Genomic DNA, 24498 nt, shown 5'->3' on the forward strand with positions numbered 1-24498 from the left:
TGTGACAATTGCTTCCAATGTATTTTTTTTCCTGCATCTGGGGGAAGATGAGAGATTAGGGGAGAAGGCCACTCCCAGCCAGCTAACCTAACTGCGTCAGTACCCAGAGGTGGGGGGTGGCCACTTGATGTCATCCAATAAACCCCCACTATGGAGCACGGCCATATTACATTTCTTGAACAAAATTAAGCCTGTGTTATATGTGTTTTAACTATTTTTACTTTTTTATCATACTCATTTCACTGAAAAAAAATTTTTTAAAGATTTATTTATTTATTTATTTATTTATTTATTTATTTGAAAGGCAGATTACAGAGAGTAGGAGAGACAGAAAGGAAGATCTTCTGTCCAATGGTTCACTCCCCAAGTGAGCCGCAACGACTGGTGCTTTACAGATCTGAAGCCAGGAGCCAGGAGCTTCTTTCCTGGTCTCCCATGTTGGTGCAGGGTCCCAAGGCTTTGGGCTATCCTCGACTGCTTTCCCAGGCCACAAGCAGGGAGCTAGATGGAAAGTGGAGCTGCCGGGATTAGAACCAGCGCCCATATGGGATCCCTGCACATTCAAGGCGAGAACTTTAACCACTAGGCTATCGCGCCAGGCTCTGAAAATTTTTTTAAACTCCACATAGGGTGAATACTGATGGGAAAGCAGCTCACTAATGATTTATAACACTGCCCTTAATTCATTCCTAAACAGTTACATAGTGCCATAAAAAAATGATAGTCCTGTCTCGTGGGCTCAGCATTGTGGTCATAAGCATATTTGACTAGTTTGTTATGAAACTGCACAAGAGGCAATTAAAAAACTTCACTATATTTACTGTTCTAAAGCATTTTCTAACTGTAATATTTAATTCTTTTTCAGTATGTGGTGGTCAGAAGTTTGGCAAGTACTACCTTCTCTGAACATTACCCTAAAGCTAGAAACATGAAGGTGGCTAACACAATTGGATTTTGTAGTGTCTTCACTCAGCCTATCCATCAGAATTGACACTGGAATGTTTACTCTTTCATAATAATCCTCGGCTTCAGTATTTTTTTATTAGCTGTGTGATTCTGTTTAGCCTAGGAGCATTATTATTGAAAATATGTGACCTGCTAAAACAGTGCTTTTCAATGTGTATCATCTGAATTTTAGTTGCCCAACCTTATCTCATATACCATGTTTTCAACGTGTAATCTGTAAAAATTTTTTTACCAATGCATTTTTGGTATTGTTTATGAAATCAAGTGTGTTTTATTCCGATAGTACATCGCAATTTGTGCTAGTCACATTTAGAGTGGTTAGCATCCTTCGAAGACTAGTAGATCTCTAGAAAAAGTACCATTACAGAATATGGGGTTTTTTTTAATTTGTTTTTTTGTCTTTTGCTTTTTCATTTTTTTCCAGCAATTTCCTACTAAATGTAAGCCAAGAATATTTATGTACTGTGCTGTTGAAATTACAAATTAGACTTTCTGTCTGTAGCCAATATTATTGATAAGTATCTGTTGGATACATATAATCAGAATGATGCCGCCTGACCCCTGAGACCCTTTCCGCTGTCTCTGTAGATGTGTTCAAAGGTATTCTGGTAAGACAATGACTAATGTAATGGTTGTGAATATGCCTCACAAGTGGTGGGCAGGTCAAAGTTTCTAAATAATCTGTATTTTGAGTACACTAGAAGCTTAGTTTTGCAATAACTTAATGGCAAGTCTCTCTACTCACACACACAAACATATATACATAAACACATATAAACATACATTCATAAACATATGTAAGGGAAGCTGAGCACTGCACATGCTCTGAAGGTTTTTGGACAGTTGTTTGCATGAATATATTTGAATCTCCCTTCTCATATGAGCTTGTTTTGACCTAATGTGTCTGTAAACTATTTTGAGAGGGGGTGGGAAACAAACCTAGTAAAGTACTGTTTTCTATTTGTAGGGTTCTCCACATTTGAAATGTCTTCATGTATTGAAATCACTGAAATGTAATAAAAATACTAATTCCTAATACTTTAGGCTCAAGAATTATAATCGGTGTAAGTTAATTAAGTTATTTGGTATAATTATAGTGTAATATGATTTGTGTATAACTGCAGATTATATTTCTAAATTATTGTCATTCATGTTCTAGTAAGGATTAGATAAAATCATATTTTCATAGATCTGAGTTTTTTCACACTTTTTAAGTTTTCAGTTTTGTAACGTGATTTTAAATATCTGACTTTTTATGTAGATTTTAGTGGATGCTTGTATTCTTTGACTCATTTAAATATTTATTGACTACTCACTATGACCTCTTGCATTTGAAGCTTCAGCACAAACTGTTCAACTATCCTTCAGACAATACATCTAGTTTCTTGGAGATGATAAATCCATCCATTGATTTCCTAAATTTATTATGTACACAGTCAATTGTAATCCTAGATTACAGCAAACAAGATGTTAATTTCTAGACATAATCTATGTACATTTCAATTACAGGGCATGATTGTTAGAGAAGCATAGAACAAAAAGGAATAACATTTGTGGTATCCTCACAGGAGCTGTCAATAAAAGATGTAATAGGGGATTTAGGAATCTGGAAATGGCCCACTAATTTATGTGAATCTATTTTATTTCAGCTAGAAAGACCAAGCTCTTTTTCGTCTGCACTGCAGATTGCAGAGCACAGGCTGTCTATACAAAACCAGGCGGCTGCATATGGATAGTCCCTTGATATCATTCACTTGCTGTGTAATCTTATTATGCAAAGTTCTAATCTTCACCTAGAATGAATGCCTCTGGGTCAGAATATAGTCATATCAGGGTTTTTGAGGTCATGTTTTGTGATCCTTAGCTTATTCTTCTAAGTAGGGCTGGGATTTAAAGAGTATTCCCCAGACACTAGCAGAGATAGACAGCAGAACCTGCTGCCTTTTTGGAAGTCAAGACCAACATGAGGTCCCTGGTAGGATTAAACTTGATTTGTAGCTGTAGGATTTTTTAACAGATGTATTATTGGACAGGGAATAGGGGGCCACCAGCACAGCAAAATTGAATCATGACTGGCATTCTCAGGGAGTTTGCTGCCTGCTAAAACAGCAGCTGCATGTGGATTTGACTTCTTTCAGGTGAAGCAACTTCCAGTCATTTGGAAAGGATCGGATGAAAAGGAACCTTGGTGATAATTTTGATGTCTGCAAGATTTAGTACCAGTGTAATGGGATTATCGGTAACACCTTCACTGTAGAAAAAGCCACCTGGTGCTATAACTGGCAGCAACTGAGAACTAATCCTTTCCCATCTCTTGGATGTCATTCATGATGCCCAAAGCGATTTCTACCCTGCTAACTGTGATTAATTTTATAAACAACAACAAAAAATCAGATGATCAAGGCAAAGAATGTACTTTGTATTAATTGAATATTAGCTTACTTTCTATGACTTGTAAATTATGTAACACATATGCAAACCTAAAATGTATGATGAGAAATTTACTAAACTGTTAAATAAGTTGATTAATGATGTCTGACATTGTTTCTAGTTGAGTGACAAAACATTTGCTGTTGCTGAAATTAATATTTGGGATTCAATAAAAAAATACTTATATAATGCTGTTATGAAGTTATGAAAATGTGGGCCTAAAGAACTGAAGTAATTTGATATATATCGTTCCTGTTTGTGACTTTTCATCATGTTAATGAAACATGCCTAATAAATAAGACATTTAGTCATAATATATACAGACAGATATGTTTGAATAATTGAGGTTATCCTGGCTCAAACTAACTGCTGATGAAAGGGCAGTTAATATTTCAGAGTCCTAGAGTAACTAATACTAATGCTGACCAACTGACTTTTAAGAATGAATGAATTCTCAGTTAAGTTTTCTTTAGCATATGGGGTTTAATTGTTTGCCTTGGAATCAAGACATTAGATTTTTTTTTTTACATTTTATCTTAGCTAAAACTTTATCAAGTACTTTGTTTAGAGGTGTTAATTATTTTAATATTCTTTTCTTACAAAATTGAGAATAAACTGAGAGAAAATGAAGTAAAATTATCCCATCAGTCATCCAAACAGTATGCAACATAACTGTCAAGACTAGAAAAGATAATTAGTATTGTCAGTGTATGATCCTACAGTGTTTAATTTTAAAATATTTATTCTAGAACTTCATTTTTATCTTACTATTTTTTTTGTTTTGTAGCTTCATATTTTTAAAAATAGATTATAAGATTCCAGTATAAATGTTTCTAAAATTTTAAGTTTTGACTAAATGTACATGACTAAAATTTTTCTTGCATTCATAATTCAATGATCTGTTTTACAGATTTGTTAATGTGCTTTTAATCTGTTGGCATTTAGTAACTATTGCTACTCTTGACAATTTGTACGTTCCTTTTTAGAATGAATAACTAAAGAAAATAGAATAAATAATATGAAGCGCAGTAAATTTTTATGGATGGAGTTGTTCCATCAAATCTTCCTAGGTATGTTGTTATTAACAATGAGTTTTATTGGGGGAAATCCCAAATAAAATAAAAAAAAATAATGAGTTTGGTTTAATTGCTCCCAGATTGTTGAATTGCAAAATGAGTTTCTTCATTTTTAAATGGATGAATGGGAAGCTTAGCAGTGTTCCTGCTAAACTGCATCATGCTAACTTGCAAAGGATCTTTTTAGCTTTCTGTTTGTAATTTTTTGTTTAAAAAACTGTGTATTGATGCTGGACTCTCTGCCATTGTCCGTGCCCGCAGTGATGAACGTGTAACTGTTTATGAAGAACTATGCTGTGGTAGTAATATAGGGGAATTTTGGGTGGGGGAACTTTGAGTTGGGTAGGGGAAATTCCAGGGCCTATGTAACTGTATCATAGAATGATGATAATCAGTTAAAAAGAAGTAAGAATAAATACATTTTTAAAAATCTGCCTATATGAAATTCTGCCATGATGAATAGTCATCCATGAAATCGGTGGGCTGAAATCTGACTCCATACTAAAATTACTTGTATTTTAAATATAAAATATTTTTGTTTTATGTGCAATTTCAGATTATTCTGCCTACAGTTTATTATCTCAGGGTAGCTTTCTATGGAATTCAATAATATATATTTATTTTTTAAACTAGTGTTCCTTTGAAGACGTTATTTGTTTGTGAAGCTTTCTGTAAATGTTGTTGGTATTTACTGATCTATTTTGTTGTGAGTCTTGAGAGTTAGTGCTGTTTCCTTCTCCATCCTGGCTACTTGGGCATCATACTTATTGATCAGAGATGATTATCTCTGCACAATCCCACATAAACTACTCACAGTAAACATATAAGGTCTTCCAAAAGACACACATTCTGCTCACATATTTTACCAGATATTATTTGAATTTCAAACCTCATTCATACCTTGTAAAAAAATTTAGCGTGTCTTCAAAAGTGAAATGCTCATTTGCAGCACAAGTGACTGGATGTCAATAAAAGTTTAGGATTTAGCATTTTCTCGGGTATAAGAGAATGGAATATAAAATGAGAATCATAAGAAAAAATTGTTATGAAGAGAATAAATCTGGTGTAAAAAGAGCATTGTGAGAATCATAGGAATTCTGGATAATCTAAAGGATGATAAACTTGTTTTTTCACTTTTCATTGCTTATACTCTCCAGGGAGTAGGACACATGATAACATATCTGTGATAATGCAAAATGATACTTATTTCTTTTGAGTTAATATCCTTCCATTGTTGCTCATAATTGTTCTGAAATAAATGAGTCTCATGGTAGTTGGGAAATTATTGGTTAATAAATGAGTTTGTTTCTGATATTTCACAGTTTTGATGCTAGTACTTGATTATATTACCTGTGCTAACGTGACTATATTCTTTGAAAACATAAAGTGAGTTTTGACTTTTAAAAAATGTGAAAAGTAAGCTTCAGAAATTAGCATTGGATTAATGCAATAGATTGATATATACATTGTCATTATAAATTTCCGTTGGTGATGAAAATTTGTAATATGATATAAACATTAGCAGCTTGCAAACTGATTATAATTTTAGCAAGTTTCTGAAAATGCAGAGTGTTGCTTAATGGTCTCAAAGTTCTCTACTGGGCTGCTTTCTTGGGACTTTGCTAAAACTACAGATTCTGTGGCCTTGCTTCCAATCTCAACATTATCTCTGTGATGATTGCTTGGGATTTAGATTTTGAATGTTTAGTTTTGTTTGACATTAGGTTTTTAGGTTATTTTGATGTTGAAGTTAAATTTTAAAATAATGTTCATTGCTTTAAACCTTAAAAAGATTACCAGTTATGTCTTCTGTTAATGAAACAAAAGAAGAGATTTTAATAAAATCTTCATAAATTATAGAGATTAAATCAACTTGAATTTTCAGTTCTGGAAAACAAAATACCCTCTTACTGTAACTGTAAGTTACAGTAAGTATACCATTTATGTATTCGAACAGTTCCTGAATATGTCAGAATATGGTTTTGAATGTCAGGAATTTGAATTACTTTGATGGAGAGGTGACTGAGTGTGGCTCTTGTGGCAGCTGAGCAGAGTACTATGCAGCATCCATGTGTTAATGAGCTTTGCTGTTCCCTACTTGTCACAGTAACCTGCATTTTGGGTCGGAAATGGGCATATATTTCAGTTACTTTATATACATCATTCTGTGAGAAAAATATATTTTGTGTAAGAATTCTTCAAATTGAAAATCACTAAGGTCTCAGAACCGTAAAATTAATTTTTTCTTAGTGAATATAAGAATAACAAAACTCTGACGTGAAAATGTGTTTTTTACTTCCACACTGACTTGTTTCTGCTAACTTTTTTCTTTCAAGATTTATTTTATTTTTGTTTTAAAAAAAGATTTACAAAGTGGATAGAGAGAAGGAGATTTCATATGCTGGCTCACTCCCCCAAATGATCACAACGTTTGCAGCTGAGCATATCTGAAGCCAGGAGCCGGGAGCTTCCTACAGCTCTCGCACCTAGGTGCAGGGGCTCAAGGCCCTCAACCCCTCTCCTTTTCTCTGCTTTCCCTGGCTATAAACAGGAAGCTCAATTGGAAGTGGAGCAGCTGTGTCTAGAAGCAGCACCCATATGACTTTGTCTTAACATACCTTAGTGCTGGTCCAATGCTTACCTTTTCTTAATGTGAATAACTTTTTAATGCTTATATGTTCTCTGTTTGTCTATTAGAACAAAAATTTTGTGGTATTAATCACTTTTCTGATTGTTTAAGTTTTAGAATGAAGGAGATTTTGTAAATCAGTGATCTCCAATAACATTTGATAATTACATTCTTTTCTTCATTTGCAGCAAAATGTTTTGTGCTTTTTTAAAAGGAATTCCAGATCTGAGTAATAATCATGTGGGTGTTTTCTTTGTGACTTTATTCACTCTTACACATTGCTAGTAAAAAATTACAAAATGATGCAACTGCAAAACAATTTAGTAATTTCTCAAGGTTGAAATAATACTAGCTTGTGACCCATTGATTGCATTCTTATGGTTATATCCGAGATAATTGGAAAGATGTATTCATAGTGATACCTGAATGAGAATGTTCATAGCAGCATTGTTCATAATAGCCTCAAAAAAATCTCGAATGTCTATCAACTTGTAAATAATAAGCAAAAATGGTTCCTACACTAGAGTATCAATCAACAACAGAAAGAGAATGGTGTGATGGTACACACTACAACATGAATACCCCTCCCTCCAGGGCCAGTGAAAGAAACCAGCCACAAAGCAAGGTTTATTGCATGACTCCTTTTTTTATGAATGTGCACAATAGGCAAATCCATAATGACACGATTGCCAGACGCTAGCGTGAAGGGAACAGAGAATGGGGAGTTACTGCCAGTGTAGATCACATTTCTTTCTGAGGTGATAAGAATATTGTAGTTATTGGATAACATTGCGAATAAGACTACTGAACTATATGCTTCTAACTATATATTGTTACATGAATTGTATTTCATTTTTGTTTAAAAGGGTTTTGTACTCCAAGGTTAAAAAGTTTTACATGATGTTGTATTCTCCCTTTGAAAATTAAGGCATTTTGTTTTATGTGGCTTTCCCCCAGCATGATGATCATGTCTGGACAGGTATTATTTTTTATAGAAGTGTTTTGTTTTCTGTTTTGCCTTTATTCCTGTTGAGTGACATTGGTGTAGTCCTCAGCAACATTGCAACCTTGGAAGCTTTTGAACTCTTACCTCTGTGTCCCTGATGTGGTGTGGTTTTCTATGATTGCCAACTTGAGTACAATCCCTGTCTCTTTCCTTTTAGGTACTTCTGCAAGGATTGTGGTAGAATCACTCCTGCTCAGGTGAGGTTTAGGCCCTTGCCTAGATGTGAGAGTGTGTGGACATATGAGGTTTCATCTTCTGTATGATTTCCTCCACTATTCTGTCTACCTCAACAGCCAAAAATCCCAGGCATTTTCCTAGGCAAGGGACTGCCAGTTTGTGCTAAAGCTTTTCTTTTACTGGGCAGTGCCCTTACTGACAAGACCAGTTCCATGTGGAATGCTTCTGCATTGATCTTCTCTTCTCTCATAGAGCCTTACTCCATTTTAAATCCTAGGTGGTGCCTAAAAGCTTTTAAGCAGCTCTTTTGTATATCTTATCTGGATTCCATATAGTTGATTTTATTGTTTTCACTGACATTTAGCTTTTTGCAAACTGCTCTGTCACAGGTGACACTGAAGTTGTCTCCTTGCCTTCTTCACGGCCAGGCTCAGTCATCTCTGTATTGTGCTCTCCTTTATTCATTCATCAGTAATTCAGCCTCGGGCTTAGTCTCTGTCCCTATGCAGTTGACACTGGCTCTCTGACATGTGCTATACTGTTGACATTTTTTTTAAACATATAACCCACATTCTTCCAACTTGCTATTTTGCTGTGGTAATTGTGTAGAGCAATTTTATATCCTTGGGATCATCTGCCATGTTTGGAGACAATTTATCACAATTAGGGATGAGCAGAGTGTTAATATCTAGAGGTCAGGCACTCTGCTAAAACCCTGTAATGCAGAAATACTTGCCTTAGTGAAGCTACTTGACCCTGAGATTGAGGTATGTTACCTACTGTTTTGCTGTGCTCCAAAGTCAAACTTTACTCAAATGAGTTAACTGTATATGTTTTCTCTATTTCAATATCCCAGTTTTATATATTTTTAAAAATTTGTGTTTCCAAGGAATATTTTCCATGATGTCTAAAGATGCAGTAGTGCTGTGTACCAGATAATTTCTGATAATGGAGTATAAAGGATATAAAAGTATAAAATATATTACATATACAACCAAGATCTTCATTGGAATTAACATGGAATATGCTACATTGGAAAGATGTTGAAGTATTATGTGTATTTTATCAGGAAATGATGGTGATTACATCATTGTTCAAAATATGAACATATATATTTAATACTATTTAACTATTTTTGATGATGCTTACATAGTTGGTTAGGATGGGAAGAGTCAAGGGTTAGGAAAAGTAGACGAGACCATTGTTTTTAACTTTCCTTTTTCTTCTTCCTGTATCCGGGGAAAGGAGGAGATTAAGGGAGAAGCCGCCCGCATCATCCCAACTGCCTCAGTACTCGGGGATGGGGAACAGTTACCCAGTGTCATTCCAGAGTCTTAACATTGGTTAAGTTTGCTCCAGGTGTTCTGCTCACATGGTTTCAATGAAATACTATTGCTCTCGCCAATCCAAAGATGAGGAGTTCCTTCAAAGGTCCATTGGCTGACATATTCCACCTTAGAGTCTCCAGTTGTCCAGATATTTGCTGTCAACACCTGGCCAGGGTAGTTGACCAATTTGTTCTGCCCTCTATGTTCTACTGTGGTGTGAAATGTCTTCTGCATACCCCGATGAACTGCCATATCCTCCATGTGCATCTGGGCTTGCTATCCACTGCTCCATCTGAGCCATTGAGGAAGCCCTGTTCTGACACATGCATTCCACGGTCAGCAAGTACAATGGCCTTGTTGATGAAAGTCCCTCAGAAGTCATTCCTCACCTGCAGCATAGTCCCTCAGCGGTCTTCCCTCCCACACATTCACTTGCCTTGCCCGTTTCCCTGGTCAATCCACAGTTCCTGTGCTTGGGAATGTATGGAGTGCCTGCTGCCAAATGATGCTTGGGCAGGTCAGCCTGAGACAGGCACAATCCCCCCACATGTCTTTAAAAAATAATAAAAGAAAAGGTATAGACAACTGTGCTGGCACACTGGTATAGTTAACACAAATTTGGCATTAACAGATCCAGGATGCCAGCCACCTATTGGCTACTTTTCTCAGCTGTGTAACACTTGGCTAGATACTTAGTGGCTAAGTACAACTAAGGATGAACATATATCTTAAAGATTCTAGCATCTGTTTAGGATGCCACTGAATCCATTGTACCATAATTCCTGTTCGGGAAGTACACCAAATTTAATATGATCAAGTTGGCTTCTTGATTTGCTACCCCAAATGTGGCTACTTAGGGGTAAACCTCTAGTGAGTTTGTTCATCCAGCAGTGAGAGAACCTCTATGAATTTTTTGCCTCTGCTGCAATTATTTACATAGCATTTAATGTAATCTTAATTTGTAAGGTCACATTCTACCTAAGTTCACTTAGTAGTTCCCATTACCCTTAGAACAAAGTCTAAAATTCGAAAGACCTTGAATGATCTTGCCTATCTTTCCAGTGTTATTATTTGTCATTTACACAGTGTTCTAGGTTTCGTTTAGTTCCTTTAGCACATCCTCTAATCTGCTTCTTTAAAGATTCCGTCTGTTTACTTGAAAAGCAGAGTTACAGGGAGAGAGATAAAGAGGGAGATCGTACATACACTGGCTCACTTTCTCAAGTGGCCACAATGATCAGGCTGCGTCCAACCAAAGCTAGGAGCCAGGAGTTTTGTCTGGTTTTCTTGTATGGTTGCAGTGGCCCAAGCACTTGGGCCATCTTCTGCTTTCCCGGGTACGCTTAGCAGGGAGCTGAATTGAAGTGAAATAGCTGGGTCTTAAAGCTTTGCCATGTGGTGTGCTGGCACTTCAGGCAGCCAATCAAACCACTAAGCCATGCTCCCCTCCCCCCTTTTTATGTCACACTAAGTGATAGTTACTTTGAAAGATAAGGAAAGCACACCCACATATGGGCATTGTTCAGGGAAAAGGATAAGGAGGGGGGTGATGTTTCAGCACCCTGCCTCCTCAGTCTGCAGGAGAAGACTCAGCGTGGCTCCAAAAGAACATGTTTGCATTATGTCCAGTTTTACTATTTCAGATAATGCTAGAATAAACAGCTTTCTACACATGGATTTTGAATGTTGGAGTAGTATCTTTTAGGGTACATCCTTTAACATAAGGTTTTTGAAGAAGAACTATTTTGTAGTTGTATTCTCCTGAAAGGCTATACCACTTGCTTGCCTACCAAGATTGTCATGAAATGACTATATATGAGAACTCCTTTGTTATCATTTCATATTGTAAAGTTCAAGTAAGAATTTTTTTTTTAAATGCACTGATTTTATCATTTGGGTCTCTATGGAAAACAGCTGATACACTGAAATCAGGATAATTTAAGGAGGGGCTTTTAAACTTGGAATAAATATAGTTGAAGATTGGAGAATTATCAAGACTAGTCCTAAAATCAGCAGCAGTAGAGACATTTTCAGTTTTAGCCAGAAGGAGCCAGGGGAGGGGCAGGTTACAACAGAGTGGGAGAGATTCCTGTACAGCTGACAGCCTTTGGAAACGCAGTGACCTTTAATTCAAAAGATGTAGCCAACCTGAGACTGCACAGGGAAAGAAGCGAAAAAGGGAAATGTGTAATTCTCCCTTTGACCTTCTGCTGAGGTACTATCAAAGTGTACACAGTGCCTTGGTGAGTTCTTAGGGTCAGTTTTCCAAGGTCAGAGAGTAGAAGATACAGGGATCAAACACCAGATATCCTCCCTGTATCTTCAAAGGATCCATGAATTGGCTATATGTAAATCAGAGCTGTTGAACCTAGTCTCTTTTTTTAAAATTAAAACTTATTTTATTTTTATTTGAAAGAGTTACAGAGAAAAGGAGATACAGAGATTGATCTTTCATCCTCTGGTTCACTCCCCAGATGGCCTCAGTGGCTGGAGCTGAGCTCATCCAAAGCCAGGAGCCAATAGGCCTCTTCGAGGCCTCCCACTTGAGTGCAGGGTCCCAGGGTCTTGAGCTTCTGTGCTGCTTTTCTAGACAATAAGCAGGGAGCTGGATCAGAAGTGACGCTGCTGTGACATGAACTGCTGCCAATATGGGATGCTGACATTGCTTGTGGAGGCTTAACCTGCTGTTCCATGGTACCAGCCCCAAAACTAGTCTTAATTAATCATTTGCTAGGGAGAGCTAATGAGTGCCCAAAATGTGCATGGTTTGTCTTGTATGAATGTTGTTTTTCAGAGATTTCTTTTAAAAAAATCCATTCTGATTTTATCCTTTATTTCAATAACATTTCTCAACAGTGTTCCTTATGTTACTTTGAAAATATGCATCCACATGGGTACTCTTATCTCTTCAAATAACTTCCTGCTCTCTTCACATGGTACTAAGATCCAAAGTAATTTACACACTTCAGATTCCTTCCTGTTATTATCTGCAGGGATGTATCAAGAAGAATATTTAATGGAGTTTTCAGTTATCAAATTGGCCTATATTGTGGGCCAGGCAGCTTCTCGTCTACAACATAGAAACGAACCTACCACAGGGTGTGGCAGAACCGTCTTCTTAAAGGCACCTTTTTTTTTTTTTGGTAAACTTGGTTTAAAAGGAAATCACAGAAACATTCAGAGCTAGAGTGAGCAGAGAGAGGCCAAGTGGAAGATGTATCTACTTTCCTCTTGTATCCTCAGGGGGAGAGGGTGCCCCTCCCTGTTGCCTGGTTTCTCATGAGCCTGGGAAGGAGAATGGTTATGTGGTACTACCTCCAGTGCTCAGTGAGGGGGAGTCCAACCTGGGGGAAGGGTCATTTGATTAGCAGGTAGGGAGAAAAGTTCACAGGGTTGGTGAGGTATGGCTTCCAGTTCTTGAGTCAGCTTGCTACTTACCAGTCCCTTTTCATTCCCTCCCGTGATCTCCAACCCCTGTTCTTTTTTTTTTTTTTTTTTTTAAAGATTTATTCATTTTATTACAGCCAGATATATACAGAGGAGAGACAGAGAGGAAGATCTTCCCTCCGATGATTCACTCCCCAAGTGAGCCGCAACGGGCCGATGCGCGCCGATCCGAAGCCGGGAACCTGGAACCTCTTCCGGGTCTCCCACGCGGGTGCAGTGTCCCAATGCATTGGGCCGTCCTCAACTGCTTTCCCAGGCCACAAGCAGGGAGCTGGATGGGAAGTGGAGCTGCCGGGATTAGAACCGGCGCCCATATGGGATCCCGGGGCTTTCAAGACGAGGACTTTAGCCGCTAGGCCACGCCGCCGGGCCCAACCCCTGTTCTTAAGGGTTGCTTCAGTTAGTTAATAAGACACTGTTGTAAGGAACAATAAAACAGCAGAGTATGATAAATGTATTGATTACCATCAGGTTGTTTTCTCTGCATGAGTGTAACTCCTCTTATGGCGATTCAAGTAGACTGGGTTCCCTTTGACTTGTTTCAGTGGGTCTGCTGATAATCTTTTAAAACCTGATCTCCTTAGTGTATTTGACTGTCATCTCTCCTGATTTCATGACAGGACTGATTAAGTTTTGGTTTCACAGACCTTTAGCATGAGTGACTCCATTTTGGTCTATTATCTCCTCTTTAACAAAAGAAATCTAATATTTTCATCATTGCTCTTTTATGAAGTTATTAGACAGTTAGATTGCCAACATTGTATTTGGAGTTGGGCATTGTCTAAGGCATAAAAACAGATTTTATGGCCCGATTAGCTTCTAATTTATGCTGAATTATAAGTATTGGTGAATCAGAGCCATCATATAGGAACAGTCTGTGTATTTCCATTTAATTAATTATGTTGAAAATGTGTTGAGACACACAGAGAGGGAGACCCAACGAGTTGAGCCATCACTGCTCCCTACCAGCACACATATGATCAGGAGGTGGAAAACCACAGTGCAGGCTACACGTGAACCAGGAACTCTGAAATGGCAAGTTGGAATCCCACCCACTGGTTTAACTGCTAGGTCAAACACCTGCCCCGATTTTTGTCATTAACTATTTTTAGACAAGTGGATTCTGTTGTATGCTTAAGATGGCTTTAGCCAATGGTTAATTGATCTGATATTGTATCTTCTTGATAACTGCTGTATGTTTCCTCTTAAAATCTTGTATCAGCTACATTTTTACTTTATTTCTAAATTGTTTTAATTTTTAAAGATTAGTTCATTTTTATTGGAAAGTGAGATACAGAGAAGAGGACAGACAGATCTCCTGTCCACTGATTCACTCCCCAAGTGTCTGCAACTGCCAGAGCTGAGTCAATCTGAAGCCAGTAGCCAGGAATTTCTTCTGGGTCTCTCACATGGGAGCAGCATCTCAAGGCTTTGGGCCATCCTCAACTACTTTCCCAGGCCACAAGCAGGGAGCTGGATGGGAAGCAGGCCACCAGGATGCAAACTACTGCCCATATGGGATCCCTGCGCGTGCAAGGCAAGGATTTTAGCTACTAGAATACAATGCCGGACATATTTTTAAAGTTTTTTTTTTAGCTTTCTTTTTTATTATTATTCTATTTTTTACAGTATTTACATAGTTAATTAGGGTAAAAATGTTCAAGGGCTATAGGAAAGTGGGTAAGACTATTATTTCCATTTTGTTTCCTTAATGTATCTCAGGTAAATGGGGATATTGAGGTAGAAGCCCCACCCAGTCTCCCACCCACCCCAGCTCCCGAATGTGGGGCATGCTCTGAGGGTCTTGCTCAAGTAGTTTTGATAGTTCACCAGTTATGAATCACTGCCAATCTCGCCACTCCAAGCTTGATGAGGTCACTGAAGAATCCACTGATTGATATAGTCCATCATAGAGTCTCCATTTGTCCAGTATTTCGGTGCCAACATATACCTGAGGTGGTTGATTGACTTGTTCTGTCTTCTGTCTTTTCATGGTTAGGGTTCTGAGTCTGCCATTTCGACTGTGGAGATGCCCAAAGAAACTTGTCTGAGGTGTTCCCAGACCAGATTCTTGTATGTACTAGCAAGCACAGGGCCCAGCACAGTCCATTGCCCCAAAGAGCTGGTGGTTGCGATTGCTGGGTCGGATCTGTTTTCAGCCCTGACTTCCACTGGAACCAATGGGTGTTGCAGTCCAGCCTGGTTCTGCCCAGCACATACTCGGCCCTCACATAAACCAGTGGGAGCGGCAGCCTAGTAGGAGCGACCCACAATAACCCCACCAGGCCTGCCTCTACCCTGGTTTCCCAGTCTGTGTAGCAGACTAGTCCAGTCTGTCCCACATCCCATTCAGCTCTCATACACATCAATGGGTATTAAAGCTTAGTTCCATCTAACCAGCTTAACTATCCAGCCCTTACGGATATTGTTGAGTGCCTCTCTGTCTAGCCACCCCCAGCCCCTGTCCTAGTTTTCATGCCCTCCCATGGGAGTGGTAACCCAAGAGGCAGGAGCCCACTATTTTCCTCCCAGGCCACTCCCACTCCCAGATTATGCACTCTCCAGGTGGTTCTGTGGTTTGATGTGACAGAATTAGCCCTCAGTACCAGCCTCTGCCAGCTGATGCTGTGGCTAAGCCCAGCCAACCCTCACCCACTCTAATTTTGTTTGCACCAGTAGGAATAATCAGCCCAGCCTGGCTTTTCCCTGATCTGGTCCACATGAGGCCCACAGGTGTTGTAGTCGTGCCTAGTCTGGTCTGCCCCCATCCCAGCTCATGCTCTCCAGTGGGAGTAGCTGTCCAGCAAGGGAGCCCCCCCATATTCCTCCTGCCGGCTCTGCCCCCTCCCTCCTGTTTCTCACGTGTGCTGTTGGGTGCTGTGGCCACATCTGGTACAGGTAACCTCCCCTTGCCATTCCGTATTGTGCACTGGTTTTTATCGTGACCGAACCTGGCTCTATCCACACTCCGTTCTGGTGCTTGGATTCAGCAGCGGCAGATGTGAACTGGTTCAGCCTGGTCTGCTCCTGACCCATGCCAAGTGTATGCCAGTGGGAAACTTTCCATGGCCTATTCTGGGCTGTTTCCTATTATGCTTCTTGCGCTTACCTGCCGGGACTGTGTCCTGCCAGAGGAGTTGCCCAGGCTCCTCCATCAGAACCCCTCCCAATGCCAGATTTTGCACATACCTGCGGGTCCATGGGCTAACTCTACTCAGTTCACCTCCTGTCCTAGCAGGGACAGTGGCTTTTCCTGACTGGCCTTCAACCCAAACTGGTTCTTGTTGGATGTTTCAGCCCAGCCATGGCTCGTGCATACCCTATACGGTTCACACATGGCTCAGTAGTGGTTGAGACCTATCCTAGTCCATCCCACATCTACCCTGGTCCTCTAGGACACCAGACGGTTTTGGGATCTGGCCCGGTTTAGTGTGTCCAGTCCCATTCCATACTTGAGCCAAGAGAGACTACAACTGTTTCCTGATCAGAACACAGCCCCCATTCCAGCCCATGTGCCCCTTGGTGGGAACCTCAACCCAGTTAGGGTGTCCCCTTAGCTCCCCAACCGGGCCTGTTCCCAGCCATAGATCACACGCATGCTGGTGGTTGCTCTGACTCAGCTGGCTCACCCCTCACCTGTCCTGGCCTCTGCCTTAGACACTGTAGCTTAATGTTCCTGACTCACGCAGACCATTAGGTGCAAGAGCCTAGCTTGGCATGACCTGTGCTCTATCCTGGTTTCTAATTTCGCTTTTAGGCTAAGGTTTGCTCAGTCCTGCCCAGTACATCCCATTCCATTATCGATTCATACATTAGCCAGCTATTGGAGCTACTTTGCCCAGCTTGTCCGACCCCCAGGTCTGGACCACAGGTTCACCAGCAGGAGCTATGTCTTGCCAGGGGAGTTTCCCAAGTTCCTCCACTTGATCCACTCCCAGACCCAGTTCTCATACATGCCGTTGGGTTTTAGGCCAGTACCCAGCACAGTCTGGCCTTCCATTTGGCCTAGTATGAGCTGGTGGAAGTTGCAGCCTGGCCCACCCCACACCCTATTCAGGATGCACATTTGGGTGCTGCTGCCTTGACCAGTCCAGACTGTTGCGAATTCCTTTACCTGTGATTGATGGTAAGCTCCTTGATCACACCTAGCTCAGCCCATCACCACCCCAACTCTTGAGCTAACCAGTGGGGCTAGAATTTCCACAGGGTTTGGCTCACACATCCCCCCACAGAATCTACCCCCAGATATGGTTCTCGAGTTCTAGTTAATGTTATGGCCCTCCAAGTGTGACCCGTCTGCAATCTGTGCGATGTGATGCTCAAGATCGGGGACCACAAATTCAGTGCTCACCAGATCGTCTTGGCAGCCTCAATCCTTACTTCCATGCGATGTTTCCAAATGATATGATGGAGTGCAAGCAGGATGAGATAGGAATGCAAGGCGTGGACCCCAGTGTCCTGGAGGCTGTGATGAACTTTGCTTATTTTAGGATGCACTGAATATAAAATCAGAGGAGCAAGTCCTCCCCCTTATTCCCCTGCAGGCTCTGCCCCCTCCCTTCCTGGTTCTCACGTGATTTTTTTTTTTAACCTGGGCTCACATTGGAGCTCCAGTGTTCCTGCCCTTCCTCCTGGTTTTCCTACAGAGGTATGCTTGAAGAAGATTGGTGTTCTGTTTTCTTAGAAGTGTATCAGTGCTCATGTTACCGTTAGAGTCCCTTTCCTTTTGTGAATGTGAAGCTGCACTGGGGAGCCTGTATTGGGAACGTGTCAGTGGATTCTTGAGTGGGCCCTGCTGCCTCCACAAGACGCCAGCCAGATTCTGCCAGTAGAGATCATAGACCATTGCCCATGGTCTGCTGCTTTGTAGTGGCCTTCCTGACCTATTCCCAACCTCTGGTGTAGAAGTTATACTGCTGCCCCTGAGGTCAGTGTTTCCATAAAGGATGGAACCAGTGCTTGAGCGAACACAACTTTTCACCCGTTCTCCAGTTTGAGAGCTAATAGCTCATATGGCTCCTTGGTGTTGAAATCTTCCCCGGTCACCCTGAAAGGAGAAGTGTCACCCACGGATAAATCCACTCAGGAGGCATGAGTGACGTTGTCTTCCATTAGCCTTGGGGTCTAGCCCAGTTGAAGAAAGCACAAAACCTTCAGATCCTATACCCACATGGGAGATCTGGAGGATGCTCTGAGCTCCTGGCTTTGAATCGGTGCACCTCCGTCCCTTGCAGTTGCTTGGGGAGTGAATCAACAGGCAGATTCTTTCTGTCTCTCCTCCTCTCTGTATAGCTGACTTTCCAATAAAAACCAAACAAGCAAAAACAACAACAGCAACAAAAACATGCTAGCTGGGGCCCGGAACTGTAGCCTAGTGACTAAAGTCTTCTCCTTGCATGTGAGAGGATCCCATATGGGCAGCATTTCATGTCCCAGCAGGCTCTCTTCTCATGCAGCTCCCTGTTGGTGGCCTGGGAAAACAAAGACGGCCCAAAGCCTTGGGACCCTGCAACTGCTTGGGATATCCAGAAGAAGCTCCTGGTTTCTGGCTTTAGATCAACTCAGCGCTGGCTGATGCAGCCACTTGAGGAGTGAAACCAGCAGATGGAAGATCTTTCTGTCTCTCCTCTGTATATCTCACTTAGAAAGAAAGAAAGAAAGAAAGAAAGAAAGAAAGAAAGAAAGAAAGAAAGAAAGAAAGAAAGAAAGAAAGAAAGAAAGAAAGAAAGAAAGAAAGAAAGAAAGAGAGAAAGAAAGAGAGAAAGAAAGAAAAAGAAGGAAGGAAAGAAAGGAAGAGAAGAGAAAAGAAAAAAAAAAGAAAGAAAATTTTAAAAAACGCTTGTGGGGCCCGGCAGCGTGGCCTAGTGGCTAAAGTCCTCGCCTTGAACACCCCAGGATCACATATGGGTGCTGGTTCTAATCCCGACAACTCCACTTCCCATCCAGCTCCCTGCTTGTGGCCTGGGAAAGCAGGTGAGGATGGCCCAAAGCCTTGGGACCCTGCACCCGCGTGGGAGACCTGGAAGAGGTTCCTGGTTCCCGGCTTCGGATCGGCGCAGCACTGGTTGTTGCGGCTCACTTGGGGAGTGAATCATCGGATGGAAGATCTTCCTCTCTGTCTCTCCTCCTCTCTGTATATCTGACTTTGTAACAAAATAAGTAAATCTTTAAAAAAAAAAACGCTCTTGTCGGTTTAACATAATTGGCCAATTCTTAGAAATGTATGATGTCGAACAGGCTACTGCACTTAATCTCCTTGGTTTTATCACATTAGTATGAGAACACTGTCTGCTGTAATGAACTACCATATGTAAAGCTTGACATTATTAAATATTGCTATGTTTTAGTAAATTTAATGAGAACAATGCATTGTGACCTAGTCCTAAGACTTAGGCTTTGTTAAGAGATGGTTGTAACAAGTAAATATGAAAGAAGAAATACTATGAGTACTTAATGAAAATATTACTATTTTAAACTTATATTGCTTAAACGTCTTTATGTGGTGTTTCATGCTGTTTCATGGTCATACATTTATTTGACTATCAAGTTAATAGCTGACAATTTAATTTAATTTCCAGAACGTTTTAGCATGTTGAATTTTCACAACCGTTCTGTATGATATTTTCATTTTATTATGCCTCATAAAGATTAAGTAATTCATTGAAGATCAAAAGGCATTGTTAGTATAAGAACAAATTTAATGTTTGAGTCTTCATGTACCTATTCTGCTGATTCTTCTATTATGTTACATGAAGTAAACTGATGAAAATAGCACAGAGCTATGCAAAAGTATTCATAATACTTTCAGGGAGTGAATATCTTCTTTGTTCCTTTAACTATGTACCTTAATACAAGGAGGCAATCTAAAAATAATAAAGATATAGAGAGGGACAGGTAAGTCCAATGATACTTGAGTGTAATTTCATTTGATCAAGAAAATTCAATGGCTATAATTTTCAATTAAAAATACCTTTAGCAGAACTGAAAATCTGCTCTTTTGTAATTAAACCGTTATCATACATTTAGAACACTTGGATAATTCTGAAATATTTTAAATGGAACAATTTCTTAAATGTTTTTAAATTTTTATTAATGAAACTTTTTCCAATTCAATATCAGGCTGATGGTGGCAGAGTCTGCACAGAACTATGTTTCGAGGTTTTCTAGGAAAAACCTTTCGACTTCTTGGCTATACAATTCAGTATGGCTGTATAGCTCATTGTACTTTTGAATACGTTGGTGGTGTTGTTATGGTAAGTTTTTATATTCAAGAAAATTGGCTTTAAACATACTTTTTCTTAAAGGGAAAGAAAGTATATTTACTCTTGTTGTACTTTAGTATTGATTTAATGAATATAGTAAATCCAACACATAAAAATCTAAGTATCTGATAAAAGAATGTGATTGAATTGACACTGGTATAAAATACAAAAACTCCTACGTTTAATATTATGTTTGTAATATATGTTTTATATTAAATAAATTTGGTATATTTTTAATGAGAGCACAAAATTTCTGAATAGCCTAATAATGGTTGCTGTTATTTATGGACTGCCACTTACTATCTACCAGCATGTGTTTGAGGTTGTGTGTAGTTCACATACCTTGATATACGTGGTGGAAAACCATTGTACACATGTAGAAAAGGCTCAGAAATCGAGGAACTTGTTCTGAGTACCACAGTTAGTATTATCTGACTTGGAGTATCACACGGACTTACCCCATTTCCAACCTGCCTATTCAGAATTACCATATTTAACTGTCATTTAAAGACATGATTTTTTTTTTTGCTAATATGAATGTTAAAATGTTAAAATTAATCTCAGCCTCCATTGGCCCCCCATGCCCAACCAATGTGTGTTGTTAATAGTGTGTCATGAACCTTCCGGGCATGGCTATTAACATTTTTGGTTGTGTGAATGAAAGATAAGTTGATTGACTAGCCAGCAAGTGTTTTTGTTTTTCTTGTTACTCTTATTTTTTTGTTTAGGATTATTCTAACAGATGACACTTAAACAGACTCGCATTGAGCTTGAGTGATATAAATACATTTGAATGAAACTCTCCTCCTTGATTTTTTGAAAGTTACATTAGTACTTCCAAAGATTAGAAAAAAAACACATTCACTTTATAAATATTCTTTGTTATTTCTTAGTGAGGTTTGACTAAAAAGTTTTCTCCACAAGAAGTGGAATAAATGGAAACTGTTGTTTTTAGAGTGGAAATGATCATGTGATTTAGAGATACAGAGGTGTATGTGAAAATGATTCAATTATTGAGACACAGAAGTATGAAAATTTTCAAAGATTGTCTTATGATGACAGTATTTTTTGCTATACAATGCAAATTACAGCCTCAGTATGTGAGTAAATAAGGCAAAAACTCAGAGAGAAAAGATTACTCTCAATAAGTTACATCATGAGCACCAGAGGATATTTGACAATAGCAAGTAATCAGATTGTTCATCAACAAGTATATGTTAGGAATTATAGGCTAAGCAGTGTAGTTGGCCTTGCTTATTTGGCTGGAGATGTCCTGGTATTCATTCTACAGGTGATCAGGACTTGAAAATGTAGATAATGGTATTTTACTCATGTAACAATGTGATGTGAGTAAAACATTTGTTAAGATATTTGTATTTCTAAAGCTGGTAACTACTTCAGAGTTGAACATATTTGTCAATTTACTGTAAATCACTCCCCAAGCTTGAAGCTCCTTGTCTTGTATTTTTTTGTGAAGAGATAATTTCTCTTACATTTAAAGTTTTTTTTAACTCAAATTGCAAAATTACCCTTTTTTTCAGTGTTCTGGACCATCAATGGAGCCTACAATTCAAAATTCAGACATTGTCTTTGCAGAAAATCTTAGTCGACATTTTTATGGCATTCACAGGTAAATTAAATCTGATGAATGTAATTAAATTTACAATGAAAATACACACATAAATTGTGTCTGTCATGCATTTTATCTTTAAAAACTTTTTTAAAAAAGATACTGAAGCTAACAATCAGCCAAATAAAATTTGGAATCAAATATTTTGTCTCAGATTGAGAAATTTTAATATTTTCTGTAAACGTAAATGTCTCCTGAATCATTTTGTTCCTTGTGTTATTAATCAGAATAGTTCACAGTCTCTTTTGTTATATGTATGTATAAATATGTCTATTTTACTTTTTTTGAAGGGGTATACAATTTTCTGTTTTACTGAAGTATAGATGACACACACTATATAACAACGTGTAAAAAATACAGTTTGTTGTTTTGAAATCTATATTGTTGAGAAACCATCACAATAAAAATAATGAACATTTCTAGCACCGCTAAAAGTTTCCTGTTTTGCACACTTCCTAAAGTCTACCTCCTTTCATTAGATAGCCACTGCTCTGCTTCTGCTACTGTCTACTAGGTTTCATTTTCTAAAATTTCAACAAATGGAATCATACAGTATAAACCCTGTAGTCTGACTTCTCAAACTCAAGATGATGATTTTGAGATTCACCCACTATTTCACTTTTTACCAATTATCCATTCCCTGTCATTTCTGAGCTAGCAGCGACCATAAGAATACATTATGGCTTTTTTATGTGTTAATGCCTCATAGACTTGTAGGTTATGACCAGTTTAGGGGTATTATAAAAATAGACACTGTTATCTATATATTAAACACAATATAAATCAAAATCCCAGCAGCTGATAATTTTATAGAAAAATTGGAAATCTGATCCTAAAAATTTTTACTAATGCATCGTGTGTTGTTTTGAATCAAGAATAAGGTACTGCATTGCATACCCAAATTAGTCTCTCATTTTGAAAAATGATTAATTCTGTTATTTTATTAATGGTTGTCTTATTTATTAAAATCCATGATGACCCTTTGAGGACTGTTAGGTTATGACATTGTATATAGCTGAGACATGAATTTTAGCTATTATGATTCTCCCGATGAATTACATCAGTTGAATAACTACTTGGTGTATGCTGTCACTAAGCTTTTTAAAACCCCATTCCAAATAGTTGTTCCTGTCCTTACGGTACTGCAGTGAGCATTATTCCTTATGAATGGATGTCAAGCATTTAGTAATCTATTATAATTCTTAAGGGCATCTGTCTGATTTACAAAGGTTTTTGATTCTAACTTTTAAAATAATTCTGATAAAACAGTAGTTGCCAGTTTTTATCTCATGATAAGTAGGTTTAGCCATTCTTGTTTCACTGTTCAAAGCCTGTCCCATATTATTAAAACAATTTTGGGGCTGGATTTTTGGCTTCAATGGGTTAAGCCGCAACTCACGGTTCACTACTGGCATCCCCTATGGGTGCTGAGTCAAGTCTAGGCGGCTCCATTTCTGATCTAGTTTCTTGCTAATGCACTTGGGAAAGTGGTATATAAGACACACGGATCTTTTCAGTCAACTCTATGAACTTGAGATAATCATAGCCTCTTATTACAACAGATAATCATTTAATGAGAACCTAGTTTTAAGGTATACTGTACAGTATAGATAATGTAAACATAAATGAGATATTGCTACTTCTTGTCAAAAACTTGCCATCAACTAGAATAATAAAATGTTTGCATTTATAAATGAGAAGGAAAAACTTAAGACATAGCCTTATTAAGTTCCTTTTAATACTGAAAGAATTTAAAATCTAGCATAAGCAAATACTGGCTTACAGTTCATTTGTCCTAGCCTATAAGGCAAACATAGGTAGGACTCAAATTTCAGTAACTCTTGCTGGCTAATTTTTTTTAAAAATGCATTTATTTCTGAGGAATTACAGACAGAGGAAGAGGAGGAAAGGGAGGGAGGGAAAAAGAAAGATAGTAATTGTCCATTTGCAGGTTCATTCATCAGATGGCTATGACAGCCAGCAATTGGGCAGGCTGAAGCCAGGAGCCAGGAGCCAGGAACCTCATCTGGGTCTCTTGTATGGGTGGCAGAGACCCAGACACTTGGGTCATCTTCTGCTTTTCCGATCCCATTGCCAGATTGCTGGATTGGAAATGGAGTAGCTGAGACACAAGCTGTTGCTCATAAGGGATGCTGCCATTACAGACAGTGGCTTAACCCTATTGCATTTTGTTTTCAATTATTTTTATTTGAAAGATAGAGTTACACAGAGAAGGAGAGATACAGTAGGAGAGAGATCTTCCATCCACTGACTCACTCTCCAAATGATTGCAGCGGCTGGGGTTGAGCTGATCCGATATCAGGAGCCAGAACTTCCTGTGCGAGCGTTGGCTCAAGGACTTGAACCATAATTTGCTGCTTTCCCAGGCCGTAAATAGGGAGCTGTTTCAGAAGTGACTTTGCTGGGACTTGAATAGATGCCTGTATGGGATGCTCGTGCTGCATGCAGAGGCTTAGCATACTATGCCATGGGCATCAGCCCCTAAACTAATTTTTACATTGTTTATTTTGTATAATCTGCACATGA

General features: G+C 38.9%; 1 protein-coding gene across 6 annotated transcripts in view; it reads left to right on the top strand.

The window, feature by feature from the left end:
* Positions 1–24498, top strand: part of IMMP1L (inner mitochondrial membrane peptidase subunit 1) — a 75153-nt gene that overhangs the window by 21907 nt on the left and 28748 nt on the right. For 2 of the 6 annotated variants that reach the window (XM_058663222.1, XM_058663221.1), the window contains exons 2-4: positions 8265–8304; positions 20179–20312; positions 21863–21951. In XM_058663222.1, the coding sequence (XP_058519205.1) occupies positions 20208–20312; positions 21863–21951 (194 nt within the window). In that variant the 5' untranslated portion in view covers positions 8265–8304; positions 20179–20207. The remainder of the gene's footprint in view (positions 1–8264; positions 8305–20178; positions 20313–21862; positions 21952–24498) is intronic. The other 4 variants (XM_058663224.1, XM_058663225.1, XM_004585432.3 and 1 more) reach the window with 2 other exon arrangements.

The sequence above is a fragment of the Ochotona princeps genome, chromosome 4 (assembly GCF_030435755.1).
Source record: "Ochotona princeps isolate mOchPri1 chromosome 4, mOchPri1.hap1, whole genome shotgun sequence".
In the NCBI taxonomy this organism is placed as follows: domain Eukaryota; kingdom Metazoa; phylum Chordata; class Mammalia; order Lagomorpha; family Ochotonidae; genus Ochotona; species Ochotona princeps.